General features: G+C 43.6%; 1 protein-coding gene across 1 annotated transcript in view; it reads right to left on the bottom strand.

The window, feature by feature from the left end:
- LOC126252318 (protein gooseberry-neuro-like) overlaps positions 1 to 20,546 on the bottom strand; it is a 173,578-nt gene that overhangs the window by 52,211 nt on the left and 100,821 nt on the right. Inside the window, exon 4 of the mRNA XM_049953203.1 lies at positions 6,057 to 6,253. Coding sequence (XP_049809160.1) covers positions 6,057 to 6,253 — 197 coding nt within the window. The remainder of the gene's footprint in view (positions 1 to 6,056; positions 6,254 to 20,546) is intronic.

Raw genomic sequence — 20,546 nt, 5'->3', positions numbered from 1 at the left:
TCGAAGGGTCTGCCAGCAGAGCTTGTGGGGTGTAGAGGTCGTGTGTCCTATAGGCCAGAGGTGGTGTTATCGCTGTGTAATTCTGAAATGAGGAGTAGGTGATCCTTCGTGAAGGAAAATTACTTAGAGCAGCATGGATGAGTGAGAAAATCGAAACTCTGTTCTCCAGCGCGGACATCGAATTTTGCTTAGGCACTTTCCTTGTTTTTACGTGAGAGTATTGTGGATTAATGAGCGTGGACTTGTTCGTTAAAAAGCGGCCTCGGAGCTGTGCGTGGATACGTTAGCTAGTTGGAGGTGGTGTTTGGGAGAACCTGATACGAAATATTTTATTAGTTGCCGCGCAAATTGGAGAGTGGTATTTTTTGTGAATCTTTCTATTTACTTTTAAGTATATTTCTGTTGTGCTGCTGAGGCGATTATCAGCGGGAATTACTGTCAGGGTGAGTCAACAAATAACTCGCAAACTAGGGTAGAGACATCAGAGCCGCGTATACCAGCCTGTAATTTATTTTGTTTTCCAACATTTCCCACTGTAAAGTTAAACACTTATCCCATCGTTCTACAATGTTCTGAAAACGTGCAGCATGTAATTCTTGTGGCAGCGTTCGCTTTTAACGAGTAACCTCTCGGGATGGAAAGAAATTAATTGGTTCCATAAACTGCCGCAACCCACAAGACTGATGTGTCCTGGGGGGTAGCGAAATACTCCTAGACGGGGAAACAATGTGCCGTCACTGCATAACCAGCGCGGACAGGAAGCTTTTTCTTTGTGACTTTTTCTTGTCCTTTACTGAATTCCTATACCCCACAGAACACAACTTTCTATGAAATGAAATTCTAAGCCCTTATGGGAAAAATTTCGCTATGGACATGCTCTGCGGACAGTCCCTCTATTAACAACCAGTCGGCTACACGTTCCCAGCACACTTGCCATTTTGGCAGATTATTAAGCACTGGCCGCGGAATATTGTGTATCGGCTACCTTCCTTGCGTCGTGTACTGCCATTTTCTGGATTGAACAAGTCATAGCGGAAAGGTAACTGCCTTAGAGCCACTCGCCATCATTCACATCAAGTTATAAAAATATGACGCGATAAAGGCGTAGAGATTCTGAAGTCAGATACTGGATTGTAAGATTTACCCAGGGCCAGGTATAAACTCAGATCACAATTTAGTAGTGATGACGAGTAAGCTGAAGCTTAAGAGATTAGTCAGGAAGAATCAATATGCAAAGAACTGGAATGCGGGAATACTAAGGCTACAGATGCAGCTATAAGGAGTAGCTCAGTGGGCAGTTAGCTGAAGAGGAATGGGCATCTATAACAAGGGCAATCACAGAAGTCGGAAAGAAAAACGTAGGCACAAGGAAAGTAGCTGCGAAGAAGCCATGGGATACAGAAGAAAGACTTCAGCTGATCGGCGAACGAAGGAAGTACAAAAATGTTCAGGAAATTCCGAATACAGAAAGACAAGTCACTCGGGAATGAAATAAATAGGAAGTGCAGGGAAGATAAGGTGAAATGGTTGCATGAAAAATGAAAAATGTGAAGAAATCGAAAAAGAAATGATTGTCGAAGGACCGACTTAGCATATAGAAAAGTCAAAACAACCTTCAGTGAAATCAGAAGCAATGGCAATAACATTAAGAGAGCAATGAGGATTCCACTGTTTGCAGAGGAGACAGAGGATAGGAATAAAGAGTACACTGAAGGCTTCTATGAGGGGGAGGACTAGTCTAATGACGTGATAGAAGAAGAAACAGGAGTCGATATAGAAGAGACAGGGGGTCTAGTATTAGAATCAGAGTTTAAAAGAGCTTTAAAAGATTTAAGACCAGATAATGCAGAACGGATGGATAACATTTCATCGGAATTTCTAAAAGCGTTGGTGGAAGTGGAAACAAAACGACTATTCACGTATGAGACTGGCGACACACCATCAGACTTCCGGAAACACATCATCCACACAATTCCGAACACTGGAAGAGCCGACAAGTGCGAGAATTATCTTCTCAACAGCTTAACAGGATCTGCTGAATGGAATCGACAGTCTAATGACTACAGAAAATGAACTGAGAGTAAATCGAAGAAAGACGAAAGTAATGAGAAGTAGCAAAACTGAGAAAGGCAAGAAATTTCAGATCGAGATTGGCCATCAGGAAGTATATGAAGTTAGGGAATTCTGCTACCTAGGAAGCAAAATAACCCATGACGGACGGAGTAGGAAAGACATAAAAAGCAGACTAGCTCTGTCAAAAAGGGCCTTCCTGGCCAAGAGAAGTGTGCTAGTACCAAACATGGGCCTTAATTTGAGGAAGAAATTTATGAGAATTTAGGTCTGGAGCACAGCATTGTACGGTAGTGAAATACGGACTGTGGGAAAACCGGAAAAGAAGAGGATCGAAGCATTTGAGATATGGTGCTACAGAAGAATGTTGAAAATAAGATGGACACATGAGGTAGGGAATGAGGAGGTTCTCTGGTGAATCGGCGAGGAAGGAAATATATGGAAAAATTGAGAAGAAGAAGGGACAGGATGATAGGACATCTTTTAAGAAATCATAGAATAACTTCCATGTACTAGAGGGAGCTGCAGAGAGTAAAAACTGTAGAGGAAAACAGAGATTGGAATTGGAATACATTCGGCAAATGTTTGAGGATGTACGTTGTAAGTGCTACTATCTGAGATGAAGAGGTTGGCACAGGAGTGCAACTCGTGGCGCACCACATCAAACCACTCAGAAGGCTGATGACTAGAAAAAAAATTTAAGAAAAATGCGGAAGATGTTTACAGGTGGCGTCAGTGGCGATGGAAGCAAAGCCATCGCTATAGAAGGCGTGAAGGATGGGGCGCGGCTCTATCTGTGTTAAACTACTTAAAAATTTGTAACACGTAATAAAAAAGATTGAGTGACGTTTATAAAATTTATGAAAGTGGGTAATTAAAATGTAAGGTATTGATGAAGCCTGAGTCGTAATACAAATTCCCTCTTTCACAAATATAATTTATAAAAATACTGGAAGTGGATAGTTAAAATGTAAAATATGAGTAAAGCCCAACTGGTAATCCAAATTCTCTCTTTCACATATGCAATAACATATTAGTGGACATCCGCAAAAGGCTAACCTAGGAAGCTAAAGAACTGCGGTAATAAAATAGCTATAGGAGTAATGGTTATCTGTTTAAACAGCCAAAATTTAATAAAACACCTTTGTGTCGAAGATCTGTTTGCGCATTCAAGGTAGAACCAGGATATCTTATTACAGCACGGTAAATCTCTACTTTTTCTAAAATGTTAAGGGTATTGCTCTTGCTTTCGAAATGAAGAATCTGCATAGTCTTCCGGAAGCCGGTAATAAGGTGGCCAGATTGGTGTAAATGCGGGCATAGTGCCGACCTCGATCTGGAAATCACGCTCAAGTTTCAGTACTTCACAAAACTTGTGGACGCTCTTCCTCACCGAAGTGAGGCCCTAGCCGTGGTTATTAGCGCCGGTGTTACACACTACAAGCTTGATGTCAACCGTGAGTTGACTACTCTCAAATCCCGAGTGCTTAACTGAAATCTCGTCATACAGTCAGTTCGACAAGTAGGTGTACGCCTTTATCTCTATGAAATAAAAGACACTAGTTTAAATATTAAATCTATGAAAAGATCCTGGAGAAGAGAATAAGAAGCAGTATTGAAAGTAGATTGCAAGAGGAGCACTACGGTTTCAGACCGGGAAGATCAACAACGGACCTCATATTTGCGGTAAGGCAACTGCAGGAAAGGCACTATGAGTACGGGAAGGACTTAATCATGGCCTTTTTAGATATTGAGAAGGCGTATGACAGTATCTGTAGGGACAAGCTCTGGGATGTGCTGAACGCAAAAGGGATAGATGAAGAGATAACACGAAAAGTCAGAAAAATGTATGAGGGAAGTGAGAGTTGTGTAAAAGTGGGGAGGGAACGTACTGCATGGTTCAAGCTGGAAAATGGGCTGCGACAGGGAAGTGCACTTTCGCCTTTATTGTTTATTATAGTTATGGATGAAATCCTACAGCAAGTATCAGATGCAATTGGAGATCATAAAATGAAAGCAGTGCTTTTTGCCGATGACCTGATGTTATGGGGAAATTGCGAGAAGGAGGTGCAAGAGCAGTTAGACGTATGGGAGGCAACGGCAGCACAATATGGAATGCATTTCTCTGCAAGGAAAAGTGAAATAATTGTCACAACAAGGAAGAAGAATAGGCCAAATGTGGATATAACTTGTGGAGGGGAAAAACTACAAGTGGTAGAGAACTTCAAGTACCTGGGAAGCATGATTGAAAGTAAGGGGGGAAACGCAATGGAAATAAATGAAAGGTGCAGAAAAGCAGGGCAGTTCTACAAATGCATTAGGGGGCTTATTTGGAGCAAGGAGGTGCCACAGAAATCCAAGGGAATTATATACCGAACCTACTTTGTCCCCATATTGACATACGGAAGTGAGACATGGGTAATGCACAAAAGCGACAAAAGTAGAATACAGGCTAGTGAAATGAAGTTCCAGAGGAGCATGTTGAGTGTAACAAGACGAGACAGATTGCGAAATGTGTATGTGAGGGAAAGACTAAAGGAGGAACCAGTACAGGACAGGATAGAAAAATCAAGACTGCAGTGGTATGGACACATGAAGAGAATGGATGAGGGAAGAATTCCAAAGAGGATGTTTGATCTGCAACTGGAGGGGAAGAGGCCCAGAGGAAGACCAAGAGATAGATGGGTGAAGGGAGTGAAGGAATGTGTGACGAGAAGAGGAGAGAACTGGACGAAGGTGGAAGAGGGGGAATGGTGGAAAGACAGAACACGATGGAGAGGCTTGTGTTCCCGACAGACCCAGCCAGTGGCTGGAAACTGTCCAAGATGATGATGAGTTTAAATATATGTTTGCATGAAAATACATGTTATTACTAATTGCGCAATTATCTAATAGTTAATCCAATCGCGGCCATTATCGATTATAGCTTGGTACCTTAGCCCTCTCACCGGTAAATCATCCGCGTTTACAGCCTCTAAAAGCCGGCCTTGGTGGCCGAGCGGTTCTAGGCGCTTCAGTCCGGAACCGTGCGACTGCTGCGGTCGCAGGTTCGCATCCTGCCTCGGGCATGGATGTGTGTGATGTCCTTAGGTTAGTTAGGTTTAAGTAGTTCTAAGTTCTAGGTGACTGATGACCTCAGATGTTAAGTCCCATAGTGCTCAGAGCCATTTAAACCATTTGAACAACCTCTAAATATCGTTTGGCCCAGCAGTATCATATGAAAGCTTTTCTTGATGCAATAATTTACCAACAGCCGTATGTATTGTAGAAATTTATTTTATGCACTTGTTATGTGCTATCAGTTTCGGCATTACATTGATGCCATCTTCAGACCCCACACGTCATGGTCGTAAAATCGCTATACACGGAAGGAGTCATATAACGGGATCCGTCAATCAAATCGTTGTGCAACAGCTCTTGGTGGTCAGGCTTGGTGGCTGAGTCTGTGTCGCCTGGCCAGCAAGAGCTGTTGCACAACGATTTGATTGACGGATCCCGTTATATGGCTCCTTCCCTGTATAGCGATTTTACGACTATGACGTGTGGGGTCTGAAGATGGCATCAATGTAATGCCGAAACTGGTAGCACATAACAAATGCATAAAATAAATTTCTACAATACATACGGCTGTTGGTAAATTATTGCATCACGAAATACATGCCAGCCGTTGTCCCACGATCCATAATAGATCAACGAAGATTAATGTGAAAGCTTTCGTCGCTTTGGATGATTTACAAGGAACACTGCCTCGTGTCGCTTCAGATATTTTTCCCTTATTTTAAACTGCAGCCGACAAAACAAAACATTTAACTCTCACGCTGTTTATCCATACACTGTGCAAAAGCGTATTGATTACAGATTGGAGACCACTTCCAGAGATGTCGCAGCGGACGTTAAATTTAAAATTACGGCGTAAACATTTTTGTGGAACTGACTGTATTTGTATTAACCGGTTCGTGGTGGTAGTAAAGTGAGAGGTCAGTTACCTGAATCCGGGCCTCGGTGAGCTTGGTGCGCTGCGCCAGCTCCTCCCTGGTGTAGATGTCTGGGTACTGCGTGCGCTCGAACGCCTTCTCCAGCTCGTCCAGCTGCTGCGCCGTGAACGTGGTGCGGCTGCGGCGCTGCTTGCGCTTCAGCGGGATGCCCGGTTCGGACTCGCAGTCGCTGCCGTCGCTCGTCTTGCCTGCAACAACACGTCACACCACGATAGCGACTCGTTTGTCACGCCCAGTACTCTCTGCTTTACCCCGAGCAGGCGATGTTTCTGCCCGGCGTATTGGTGACATTTCGCTTTTTTAAAAATCCTTGTTTCTGTGGTATAACAATAAAATCCAAGTGTCCGTTTCCTTCATACTGCTTATTAGATGAGTCGTCAAGTTATGGTTCAAAATGTTTCAAATGGCTCTGAGTACTATGGGACTTAACATCTATGGTCATCAGTCCCCTAGAACTTAGAACTACTTAAACCTAACGAACCTAAGGACAGCACACAACACCCAGTCATCACGAGGCGGAGAAACGTCATGTTATGTCCCATCTGTTCAAATGGACAACTGAAATACCGTGATACTGTAAGATTCTCTTCGTAAGCAAATGCAACTATATCGTTCCAGAAACCTTTCAAGTCTCATATATCTATCATGTATACAGGGTGGTCGATTGATAGTGACCGGGCCAAATATCTCACGAAATAAGCATCAAACAAAAAACTACAAAGAACGAAACTCGTCTAGCTTGAAGTGATAGCGCTATGCTTGGCCCGCTAGATGGCTCTGCCATAGGTCAAACGGATATCAACTGCGCTTTTTCTAAATAGGAACCCCCACTTTTTATTGCATATTCGTGTAGTACGTAAAGAGATATGAATGTTTCAGTTGGACCACTTTTTTCGCTTCGTGATAGATGGCGCTGTAATAGTCACAAACGTATAAGTACGTGGTATCACGCTACATTCCGCCAGTGCGGACGGTATTTGCTTCGTGATACATTACCCGTGTTAAAATGGACCGTTTACCAATTGCGGAAAAAGTCGATATCGTGTTGATGTATGGCTGTTGTGATCAAAATGCCCAACGTGCGTGTGCTATGTATGCTGCTCGGTATCCTGGACGACATCATCCAAGTGTCCGGACCGTTCGCCGGATAGTTACGTTATTTAAGGAAACAGGAAGTGTTCAGCCCCATGTGAAACGTCAACCACGACCTGCAACAAATGAAGATGCCCAAGTAGGTGTTTTAGCTGCTGTCGCGGCTAATCCGCACATAAGTAGCAGACAAATTGAGCGAGAATCGGGAATCTCAAAAACGTCGGTGTTGAAAATGCTACATCAACATCGATTGAACCAGTACCATATTTCTGTGCACCAGGAATTGCATGGTGACGACTTTGACCGTCGTGTACAGTTCTGCCACTGGGCACAAGAGAAATTACGCGACGATGACAGATTTTCTGCACTCGTTCTATTCAGCGACGAAGCGTCATTCACCAACAGCGGTAACGTAAACCTGCATAATATGCACTATTGGGCAACGGAAAATCCACGATGGCGGCGACAAGTGGAACATCAGCGACCTTGGTGGGTTAATGTATGGTGCAGCATTATGGGAGGAATGATAATTGGCTCCCATTTTATCGATGGCAATCTAAATGGTGCAATGTATGCTGATTTCCTACGTAATGTTCTACCGACGTTACTACAAGATGTTTCACTGCATGACAGAATGGCGATGTATTTCCAACATGATGGATGTCCGGCATATAGCACGCGTGCGGTCGAAACGGTATTGAATATCATACACTCCTGGAAATTGAAATAAGAACACCGTGAATTCATTGTCCCAGGAAGGGGAAACTTTATTGACACATTCCTGGGGTCAGATACATCACATGATCACACTGACAGAACCACAGGCACATAGACACAGGCAACAGAGCATGCACAATGTCGGCACTAGTACAGTGTATATCCACCTTTCACAGCAATGCAGGCTGCTATTCTCCCATGGAGACGATCGTAGAGATGCTGGATATAGTCCTGTGGAACGGCTTGCCATGCCATTTCCACCTGGCGCCTCAGTTGGACCAGCGTTCGTGCTGGACGTGCAGACCGCGTGAGACGACGCTTAATCCAGTCCCAAACATGCTCAATGGGGGACAGATCCGGAGATCTTGCTGGCCAGGGTAGTTGACTTACACCTTCTAGAGCACGTTGGGTGGCACGGGATACATGCGGACGTGCATTGTCCTGTTGGAACAGCAAGTTCCCTTGCCGGTCTAGGAATGGTAGAACGATGGGTTCGATGACGGTTTGGATATACCGTGCACTATTCAGTGTCCCCTCGACGATCACCAGTGGTGTACGGCCAGTGTAGGAGATCGCTCCCCACACCATGATGCCGGGTGTTGGCCCTGTGTGCCTCGGTCGTATGCAGTCCTGATTGTGGCGCTCACCTGCACGGCGCCAAACACGCATACGACCATCATTGGCACCAAGGCAGAAGCGACTCTCATCGCTGAAGACGACACGTCTCCATTCGTCCCTCCATTCACGCCTGTCGCGACACCACTGGAGGCGGGCTGCACGATGTTGGGGCGTGAGCGGAAGACGACCTAACGGTGTGCGGGACCGTAGCCCAGCTTCATGGAGACGGTTGCGAATGGTCCTCGCCGATACCCCAGGAGCAACAGTGTCCCTAATTTGCTGGGAAGTGGCGGTGCGGTCCCCTACGGCACTGCGTAGGATCCTACGGTCTTGGCGTGCATCCGTGCGTCGCTGCGGTCCGGTCCCAGGTCGACGGGCACGTGCACCTTCCGCCGACCACTGGCGACAACATCGATGTACTGTAGAGACCTCACGCCCCACGTGTTGAGCAATTCGGCGGTACGTCCACCCGGCCTCCCGCATGCCCACTATACGCCCTCGCTCAAAGTCCGTCAACTGCACATACGGTTCACGTCCACGCTGTCGCGGCATGCTACCAGTGTTAAAGACTGCGATGGAGCTCCGTATGCCACGGCAAACTGGCTGACACTGACGGCGGTGGTGCACAAATGCTGCGCAGCTAGCGCCATTCGACGGCCAACACCGCGGTTCCTGGTGTGTCCGCTGTGCCGTGCGTGTGATCATTGCTTGTACAGCCCTCTCGCAGTGTCCGGAGCAAGTAAGGTGGGTCTGACACACCGGTGTCCATGTGTTCTTTTTTCCATTTCCAGGAGTGTATTTCATGACAGGTGGATTGGTCGTCGAAGCACCATACCATGGCCCGCACGTTCACCGGATCTGACGTCTCCGGATTTCTTTCTGTGGGGAAAGATGAAGGATATTTGCTATCGTGATCCACCGACAACGTCTGACAACATGCGTCAGCGCATTGTCAATGCAAGTGCGAACATTACGGAAGGCGAACTACTCGCTGTTGAGAGGAATGTCGTTACACATATTGCCAAATGCATTGAGGTTGACGGATACCATTTTGAGCATTTATTGCAGGAATGTGGTATTTACAGGTAATCACGCTGTAAAAGTATGCGTTCTCAGAAATGATAAGTTCACAAAGGTACATGTATCACATTGGTACAACCGAAATAAAATGTTCAAACGTACCTACGTCCTGTATTTTAATTTAAAAAACCTACCTGTTACCAACTGTTCGTCTAAAATTGTCAGCCATATGTTTGTGACTATTACAGCGCCATCTATCACAAAGCGAAAAGAGTGGTCCAACTAAAACATTCATATTCCTTTACGTACTACACGAATATGTAATAAAAAATGGAGGTTCGTATTTTAAAAAAACGCAGTTGATACCCGTTTGACCTATGGCAGCGCCATCTAGCGGGCCAACCATAGCGCCATCTGGTTTCCCCCTTCAAGCTAGACAAGTTTCGTTCTTTGTAGCTATTTCGTTTGACGCTTATTTCGTGAGATATTTGGCCCGATCACGATCAATGGACCACCCTGTATAGTAAGACTGAAGCGACGAATAAACATTTGTACCAAGGGCGGGATTTTGGTTCAGGAGGGATGCATGATAGGTCCTCCATGAATTTGTGAAAAGATACTGTGTCACGGTGGTGTGGCGATTAGTGCAACTGCCCAGTGAGCAGGAGACGTGTGTTCGAATCCCATCCTTGGTACAAAGTTTCCGTCCTCACTTCAGTCTGCATATATACATCATAGGTGTTTGGGACTTGGAAAGGTGTCTAGAACCAGATAGTTTCATTTACGCCTGGTCTCAGTCATGATACCCCATTTTCTTCAGTGTTGAGGTGATATTCCAATACAGTTGGAGAGCTTCTGCAATGCTGTTCGAGTTTATGGGGAATACCAGGTGAGCTGGAGCGTGAATGGGAAATTAGACTAAGGCGGCAGGCGTGCTAGGGTAGTACATGAAGTTGCACAAAGCCACTGTGCCAGGGTGGCGTAGTGGTTAGTGCGCCTGCCTAGTGACCGCGAGACCCAGGTTCAAATCCCTACCTTGATGCAATTTTTATTCGTCACTTCAGTCTGCATATGTACATCTATTTGTACGGTTCATACTTCACAGCCAACGAAAATTCTTAAAAAAAAGAAAGGAAAAGAATATCCAGCACCTTCAGTTACACTGTATAAACTAATAATTAGTTCGTCCATGAGGGATATCATCATGAGTCCTTCGACTGATGATTTAAAAAAATAGTTTTTCGACATCTGTCATTTATTTGCTTGGGTTACCTCAAGGGTCTTTTCTTACTCCATTGTTATTCAGACCGTACACATCAAGTTTGTGGAAATAGAAAATGCACTAGCGAGGCTTTTGCACTGACAGTATGTGTGTCTGCGGTGATATTCAGACAATGAGTCACATTGTAAAAGAGCGCCTTAACGGACGTTTCCCTGGTAGTATCAAGAGTCTACATGAAGCATCCGAGAAGACGCTCTACTGGGCTGTCTTCCGACATTCGTGTGAAATGTGGGCCGTTCAATGTTTATATAGTGTAAACAGTTGCACATATATGTTTTTTGGTTAAATGTGTAAAGCAATTTTGTTGTTGTAACTTATGCACGTGATAATGATAATCATTTATTTGTTGTACCATTACGTATTTCAGCGAGTCACATCTTGACTGGCAGGAGGATAATCATGTAGTTACATGCTTGATGTTAGATATGAGCATAAAACATATTTTCATAGCAGTAGTAATGGTTCTGGATAGAAAATATTTTTATCATCAGCAAAAGATGGAACAAAATCTGTTTTTCATTTGTCCTTCCGCTATAAAAAGGCGTTTGTGCCACTCACTAATACCAAGGTTGGTGCTACGTCATTTTCCACCTAAAAAGGTCGGTGTAAACTACAGAGACGCGTAGTGCTGTGATAAAAAGATGACTTATGCAGAAAGCTTTTGTTTATCATAAAAATTACTCAGATTCGTTTTGTCCGGCCCTAGTAACTTGCTTGGGAACCTCTTTCTCAATATGTCGACACTTAATTGAGATGTTTCATACCTATCAATGGATGAGGTGTCTTGCATTTACTGATATATTGCATTAAGTGCATGCTTTGGCGCATGGAAATCTATTCCGAATCAAACGTGAAACCATAAATTCAGCTGTTAGGGTACAGAAATGAAAGGAAAATAAATTGTATTTATTTTCCGCCGTGGAAAGCTTAGCAGCTGACGCATCCAGCCATTTCACCATTCAGGAAATGATTTAATATTTCGCTTCGTTACTCTGGTCCACCTTTGTAGGTGAATGGTAAGCGTGACTGGCTGCCGTACGGAGGCCCTGTCTTCAGTTCCCGGTACTGCAGGAATTTTTCCTTTGTGGGAGATCTCGAACGGGGTGCACTCAGCGTGAATGAAAAGCTGACTTGAAAGAAAAGGTTTGGAAAGCCGACAAAGTCCGTAAGATCGGTACGCTGACCCTGTGCCGCTTTACACCGCATTCGAAAGACGCCGCATGTCAGAGGACGACGCGGCGACAGGTTGGAATCGCAAACTCCTCTGGGCCTCGTCGCGGAGTTATATTTCTTGCTGTGGGTGAGGTATGGATTCTCTGCGTAAGAAACTAAACAGTAACCACATTAATGGGACGAAAGTGTGCCTTGTTTCAAAAGAGCCAATACTTTATGGTATGCAGAAAGATATTATTCCTATTAATTACCTTGTAGGAGCTTAAAAATATCAGATAAATGTTACGTTAAGTGAACGGAAGTACGTGAGAAGAAAACCAGTCAACCTTCATTAGGATACCGCATCTGCACAGAAACATGCTTTGGCAGTGGAGAAGTGGAGGAATGTGAAGTACGAATTGTTGCAACATGGAGCCTGTTTATCAGATTTGCCTCTGTGTGCCTATCGTTTATACTCGCCTCTGAATAAATTTGTGGATAAAGAACGTTTTGAGTTGATTGAGGAGGCTACGGCAATTGCAGATGAGTATTCTACTACCCTTTCAAGGGCGCAGTTTAGGGATGGAAGCTGCTCTCTGGAAACTCGTAGCTTTCCAGACTGTTTCGCGCAGAACTCCCACCTGGTATCGGTCCCAAGTGTCTTTAGAACGTTTCAAATGTATGGTGTGGGCAGCGAACTGGAGAACGCAAACCGATGTAAAAACAACGCATGTTGCGGTTCTTTAAAAGAAGTGATGTGGTAATGCAATAGCTCCTAGGCGTCTGCAGACAGGATTTGTTTTTCTAGACGATTGTAAAAAACTGGACTACATGTAAGGAAAAAGAAGTAGAGCATAGCGGAATCACTGGAAGGAGCTGATTTCAGCAACTTGACGTGGCACACATAGTAAGTTGGAGAAAAAGTTTCACAAATCTCGCAGCAACAGACCTCAACAGCGGGGAAAGAACTCTGCGCGGGGACGTTGTGCTACTGGTTGGTCGTTCAGGGCGGCGCCTTTGGATCATAAGAAATTGCTGCATCTGAAAATTTAGATGGACTTTGAGCTGAGCAACCATCTAGATGGCGGGCCACATGCAGAAAAATGAGGCTACGGTATTACAGTATACAAGATGATAAGTTGTAGGCGGAAGCTTCCGTTGTGTGATGGAGTCCAATAGTATGGTTCAATACGTCAGAGACGAACGCAACCGGAGATGTAAATACACAAAGAATATGGACACGATCTGACTGCATTATTGTAGGCCAAAAATTTTTCCATTTGTAGTAGAGGGAGAGGTGTAACAGGATGGAATGTGGTAGAGAATAGCACTTACATATCTCTCTCTCTCTCTCTCTCTCTCTCTCTTTCTCTTTCTCTCTCTCCCTCTCTCTCAATTTCGGGTGTTTGCATTGAGTTATTACTTTTTTGACACATAGATGTTTCTGTTACTGCTTTTTATTTTCTCATGCACGGCTCTACTTTAAGTTTAGTTAACTTGAAAGTCTGTGCTTTCAAGACAGAGCGAGAGAGATGAGTTTATCGAACAGAAAAAATTGGTCAGGTGCGTATAGGACTCGCGCTCTGAGGGTTCTGTACAAACTTGGTTACGTATATAGACATTGCATCCATTCCAATTCCAATCCTTTCGAGAATATTGTAATTTCAAGTTTGAAGTCATTACAAATGACGAAAGAAATATTTTTTTGGTGACATAATCACAAGTTACCAATTTCCAGATCTTTTTCCTTTTTTGTACTGTGAAACCTTGCTTCTTAATAAATTTCATGATTGTAGGTCAACGGGAGTTCCCCTGTAGGTTTTGATGAGTGAGTTTGCGAGTATAAAAATATATGACATAAATGGCCGTATCTTTTGATTGCATTGACTAAGAAGCTAACTTTTTATTATAACGCCGAAGAACCATACATCTTAGTAGGTGACATAAATTTCAGCTTGATACATATCCCCGTTCCCGAGAAAAAGGGACCTTAACAGACCGACGGACGGACTGTCAGTCTGACGACAAATGACAAAAATGTTTTTCATGTGATGTAACTGCGAACGATCAATTATCGATTTATTTCTTTTAGTTTTTTGTGAAGCCTTGCTTCTTGCCAAATTTGATGAACCTAGGACAAGGGAAAATACCCTGTGGGTTTTGACGGCTCAGTTTGCGAGTATCAAAATATGTGACATAAATAGCAGTATCTTTTGATTTATTAACTTAGAAGTTAAAGTTCATTACACCGCCGAGGTGCCATAGGCCTTAGTATTTGACCTAAATTTCAACTTGGTACGTCTACTCGTTCCTGAGATAAAGCGGTTTTAATAAACTGACGGACAGGCAGTCTGATACAAAAAAATTTTCTTGTTATATAATTAAAAGTTAGTAACTTTCTGATTTTTTTCGTTTGGTTGTAGTGTGAAACTTTGCTTCTTGCCAAATTTGATGATTCTAGGTCAACGGGAAGTAACCTGTAGGTACCGATGAGTGAATCTGCTAGTGTGAAAATATGTGATATAAGTGGCAGTATCTTTTGATTGCACTATCTTAGAAGCTTTACTTTCTTACATCGCCAAGGTACCGTAGACCTTAACGCAAAACACAAATTTCAACTTGATACGTCAATCCGTTCCAGAGGAAAAGGGTTTTGAACAGTCGGACAGACAGACAGGCAACAAACTGATCCTATAAGCGTTTCGTTTTTCCCGATTGAGGTACGGATGTCGTAAAAACCTCAATATTTTGCACTAAACTCTCTCCAGTAATACTGAGCGTGCATACTGCGTACCGATGTGCTCTGTTAATTGAGAAATGCCTCAATAAATAATTGGAAATTAATGTCATGGTAAACAGGCGCTGACGTCTGACTGAAACTCCTTTTGTCTCACACTGTGCAGGCACATGCCTAATTTAGGAAACTAATACTAAGCCAGCTGAAACAAAGCATGAAATGTGAAACCTGCGGTGTCCATAAAATGTGAATGCATTCACAGTCCTAACAGGATTACAATGTTGTAAGTTTCTTAGTAGGCAATACAAATTTTTGTAATCAACGTTCCCCTTGAATTTCGTAATTTAACTCACACACAGAATTTATATATTTTCATTATTTTACTAGGTCTACAACTTTGCTTCCGCCGTTTTTTCTCGAAGTTCGAACCTTTATTGTGAAAAACTTACAAAAAATTTACGATTCAAAGTATTGGCCATCGTTGGCCACTGCTTTCTCCTAGCTTTAGGGCAGCATACGAATTCCGCAGTGTATAAATTGGGCATCTTTTGAGGAGAGCCATGAATCGATCCAATTTTGCACTTGTTCATGTGACCGCAAGTGCTAGTCAGCTAGGTCGTGTGAAGTAGATCGAGAAAGTTGGCAGTCAGAGGGAGGAATATCTGGAGAATACAGCGGGTGGGATAGAACTTCCCATTTCAACGTTTCCAAGTATGTTTTGACGGGATTTTCGACATGGGGTCGCTCACTGTCATGTGGCAAAATCGTTTTTTCATGTCTATCGCTGTATTGTGGCCGTTTGTCTTTCAGTGCTCGGCTCATACACATCAATTGCTTTCGATAACAATCTCCTGTGATTGCTCCCGTCGGATGCAGTAGCATCGAAAGCTTTCTCTCTTTCACAACCATGCCGGTCTTCAACGTCAAAATCACCATTCTTGAAGCATGGAAACCATTTTCTGCGAAGTTCTGTCACTAACAAGCGTCTCATCATAGGTCTTACCCAGCTTTTTATGAGCCTTAGCCGCAGATTTTTTCATATCAAAGCATAAAATTAAAACCTGCCGCAGATGGCGAGAATTTTGCTCATAAGTTGACGTATTCAGTCGAGAATAACTTTATGATGCAATCAAAAATCGACTGATGTTTCGATGGAGTTATGTTCTCAAATGCCTAAGCTTACTGTATGACACTTACGGCGAACGAATTGCACCACTACTTTCCACTACTGCCGTCTATTGCAAAACGGCGGAAGCAAAGTTGTAGACCTAATATATTTAAGAAGAACAACATGAGCTTGATTGATTAGCTAGTAGGTAGACTGTAAACGGTAACTAAACCGAAATCATTACTGATTTCCATCTTTGGAAAGAATATCACTTCGTAAAAGACAGGAAACAGACTAAGTGGCTGTAATACTGATTACTTTTTTGTCACATTTCTGCTGTTCAATTTATAGTTTTGGAAAACAGTGTTACCATTTTCTGGTTAATGTTCTTACTATTAGTTTGCTTTTATTTCGTCTTACTAATAATTTTATTAATTTCTTGTGTGAATTACCAAACTAATTCTATCTTATCTATTTGCCTCTCAAAGATCGTTCCGTTTTTTTAGAAATAATTTTGTCTTTTACTCCCGCAAAAGATGTCATTCGATTCTGATATCTCCAACTCTTCCGCGTTTCCTTTTGTTTGAAACGTTACGATAATATCCTCATATACTAAAATAGTCTGCTTCTGTCTCAGATACGACTAAATATTAGTGTTTTGAAATAATAAACGCATCAGATAGAAGAGACACAGTGCCCAGTAAGAGCTATCAATATGTGTATGTCACCAACAGACAGCATTGTGATGGTAAGAGAAGTAAGCCTGGAGAAACAACGTAGCAGAATAGTACCAGCGCAACATTTGAGATCGATGAATTTTGTCACATTCGGAACAACTCAGACGGAGACATGTTGAGGTGGTTCACTCTTTGCAAGTGAAGTTTTGACATCTAAAGGATTCCTTCTAGGACCAGCTGAGGCCACGAAGTACATAGTTTATCCATAATTGTTATTATATACTAGAAAAATAAGGCTGCTAACCGAAAGCAACCTAACGTTACGGGTTTGCCTCGTCGCACCCAGCCAAAGTCCGATATTAGGCGGTGGCAATGTTAGCGATGGACAACACTACATCGAACTACGAGGTGCATTCAAGTTCTAAGGCCTCCGATTTTTTTTCTCTGGACTGGAAAGAGATAGAACATGCGCTTGTTTTAAAATGAGACCGCGTTCATTGTCAATACGTCCCAGAGATGACAGCACCGTACGGCAGATGGAATTTTACCGCCAGTGGCGAGAATGAGAACTGTTTTAAATACTTAAAATGGCGACGTTTTCCTTACTTGAACAGCGTGCAATCATTCGTTTTCTGAATTTGCGTGGTGTGAAACCAATTGAAATTCATCGACAGTTTAATGAAGGCAGAACATCGTGTGACAACAAACCGAAACAACCTCGGGCTCGCACAAGCCGGTCTGACGACATGATCGAGAAAGTGGAGAGAATTGTTTTGGGGGATCGCCGAATGACTGTTGAACAGATCGCCTCCAGAGTTGGCATTTCTGTGGGTTCTGTGCACACAATGCTGCATGACGACCTGAAAATGCGAAAAGTGTCATCCAGGTGGGTGCCACGAGTGCTGACGGACGACCACATGGCTGCCCGTGTGGCATGTTGCCAAGCAATGTTGACGCGCAATGACAGCATGAATGGGACTTTCTTTTCGTCGGTTGTGACAATGGACGAGACGTGGATGCCATTTTTCAATCCAGAAACAAAGCGCCAGTCAGCACAATGGAAGCACACAGATTCACCGCCATCAAAAAAATTTCGGGTAACCGCCAGTGCTGAAAAAATGATGGTGTCCATGTTCTGGGACAGCGAGGGCGTAATCCTTACCCATTGCGTTCCAAAGGGCACTACGGTAACAGGTGCATCCTACGAAAATGTTTTGAAGAACAAATTTCTTCCTGCGCTGCAACAAAAACGTCCGGGAAGGGCTGCGCGTGTGCTGTTTCACCAAGACAACGCACCCGCACATCGAGCTAACGTTACGCAACAGTTTCTTCGTGATAACAACTTTGAAGTGATTCCTCATGCTCCCTACTCACTTGACCTGGCTCCTAGTGACTTTTGGCTTTTTCCAACAATGAAAGACACTCTCCGTGGCCGCACATTCACCAGCCGTGCTGCTATTGCCTCAGCGATTTTCCAGTGGTCAAAAAAGACTCCTAAAGAAGCCTTCGCCGCTGCCATGGAATCATGGCATCAGCGTTGTGAAAAATGTGTACGTCTGCAGGGCAATTACGTCGAGAGGTAACGCCAGTTTCATCGATTTCGGGTGAGTAGTTAATTAGAAAAAAAATCGGAGGCCTTAGAACTTGAATGCACCTCGTACAGGTGCACAACTGACCGCTGTATTTACGAATGAGTTTCCGTTGAACATGAAAGATGAAATTTGCTGAGAAATTATAATGGCCAGAAACATCTCCTAAGCTCTTCGTTACCTTTACATGTACCTGGCTGATACCATTTAAATCACTATTGCTCTTTCTACAGAATTGTCAAAGTTCGGTATCGATAAAAGAATTTTAAGCCTGGAATTCCCGAGCTGACTGCGCGTACGCGCCGCCTGGGTGGCGGAGTGCGTGCTTGGGAGCCGGCGGCCACTCACTTTCACCCAGGCTACCGTGCGGCGTGCGGGCAGCCTCAAGTGTTCGCCGACTGCATGGGCGGCAGGTATCCATTACACAGCGAGCAGAAGCTATTAATAAGCGGACCGCCGGCTTCGGGGAAGGCCGCAGGTGTGCTGCCAGAGGCTCCCATCTGCTAGCGACTAGCCCGCACTCGCGGGAAGTCCGCTCGCCTCGTAATAGTTTCGGTAGAATTGCGGCCCGCAACACCCACTGTGGAGCGCATCCTTGTCACATGTTGATGTACAGGATGGAGAAGACTGGACTGTATCTGTGGCTCGGTGGTTCAACCACACGCTATAACCACAGAAGACATATTCTGGAGGATTACAAGCACTACATTACTACGGAAGATGACGACACACACCATAAATGCAATACTTCGCAATATTCTTGATGATAATTATGCAGTGTTAAGCTATCAAGAGGAGTGGCCTTTCCATGGTGGTATTCAATTTGGTCATTGGAGAAGCAGAGAAGAAAACCAAGAAGACTTTTGGAAAGGCAGTTAGAATTCAGGGAGAGGATTTAAAAACTTTTCGGTTTGCCGATGAATTGCAGTTCTGTCTGAGACGGTAAAGGATAGTGCCTTGAAAGGTTATAAAATGAATATGAAGAAAAGTAAAAAAAAATGGTAAATGAAAGTTGTCGAATTAAATTAAGGATGCTGATAGGGTTAGATTAGAAAATGATGCCAAAAGTAATTGCTGAGTTTTTTATTTGGGCAGCAAAATAAATTACGATCGCCAAAGCAGAGAGGATATCAAACTAGACTGTCAATAGCAAGAAAAGCGTTCCTGAAAAAGAGAAATTTGTTGTCATCGAATATAATTTTGAGTGTTAGATAGTCTTTTACGAAGGTATTTGCAGTGTAACCTTCTACGGATGAAAACGTAGACTATAAGAATTTCGCAAAGAAGAAGACAAAAGCTTTAGAAATGCTGTGCTACAGAAGAATTTTGAAAATTAAAATGGTAGATCTAATGATTAATGAGGAGGTACTGCATGACACTGGTCACGAAAACGTTGAACAAAAGAAGGGGTCGGTTGATACGATAAATTTGTAATAGAAGGAAATGTAACAGCCATAGGCCACTGGTTCCTAGCGGTTCTCCATACTAGTTGACGAGATTTCATTTTGGGTTTATTATGCATTCCAGTGGTGATATTTATCCCGAAAGCAGAAAAATTTCATGGTAATTTGACCAGAAAGGTAACTGAGATGTTGACGTGGTTTCTGATCGATACATAATGTGCCTACATCACTACCTTCATTCAGTGACCTATACCGTGTTTTCTGGAGTGAGGGTGTTCAGCGCAACCCTTCTTACTTTCAGCTGGCCTGCCCATTGGTGCTATTCGACAGGGAACTGTCACTGGTGTCACTTTCTTCATTCTCCAGATTTCCATACTCGTTCGTATTAACACAAACATCGCGCTACACATCTGACACATTGCACATATCTACATCTACTAGGGGACTTTAAACAGTAATTTACACATTACTATGGCAGGCTAACTAACTTGTATTAGATGCTGCAATATACCTCAAAGTGCCACAAGTACATGACACTATTTTTCAACATACTCACCAAACAGTGGTCGGAACGTTTTGCCAATTATTCAATTCGTCGACGATAAAAACCTGCTCCTTAGTCACAAAGCCAGTCGAGAGCTGCTGTATGAACATGCTCTGTGGCAAAATCTCTTTCCTCACAGATGTAATTTAAGTTTGCCGAAAATCTCGGAAATAATGAGGGTAAATCAATAAAGGATATGCAAAATGTAATTCTTAGGTGTTTATAATGATTATTCAACGGCCTTGCTGCAGTGGTAACACCGTTTCCCGTCAGATCACCGTAGTTAAGCGCTTCGGGCTTGGCTAACTCTTGGATATGTCACCGTTCGGGTCGGAGGAGTGCTGTTGGCAAGCGGGATGCACTCTGAGCTTGGGAGACCAACTGAGGAATTACTTGATTGAGAAGTAGCGGCAGCGGTCACGAAAACTGACAACGGCCGCGAGAGCAGTGTGGTGACCATATACCCCTCCGTATCTTCATTCGGTAACGCCTAAGGGGTGAGGACGACACGGCGGCCGGTTGGTGACGTTACACCTTCCCGG

This window comes from Schistocerca nitens, chromosome 4, assembly GCF_023898315.1.
Source record: "Schistocerca nitens isolate TAMUIC-IGC-003100 chromosome 4, iqSchNite1.1, whole genome shotgun sequence".
Lineage (NCBI taxonomy): Eukaryota > Metazoa > Arthropoda > Insecta > Orthoptera > Acrididae > Schistocerca > Schistocerca nitens.
The sequence above is the reverse complement of the archived record's forward strand: the minus strand, read 5'-3'. Positions and strand labels throughout refer to the sequence as shown.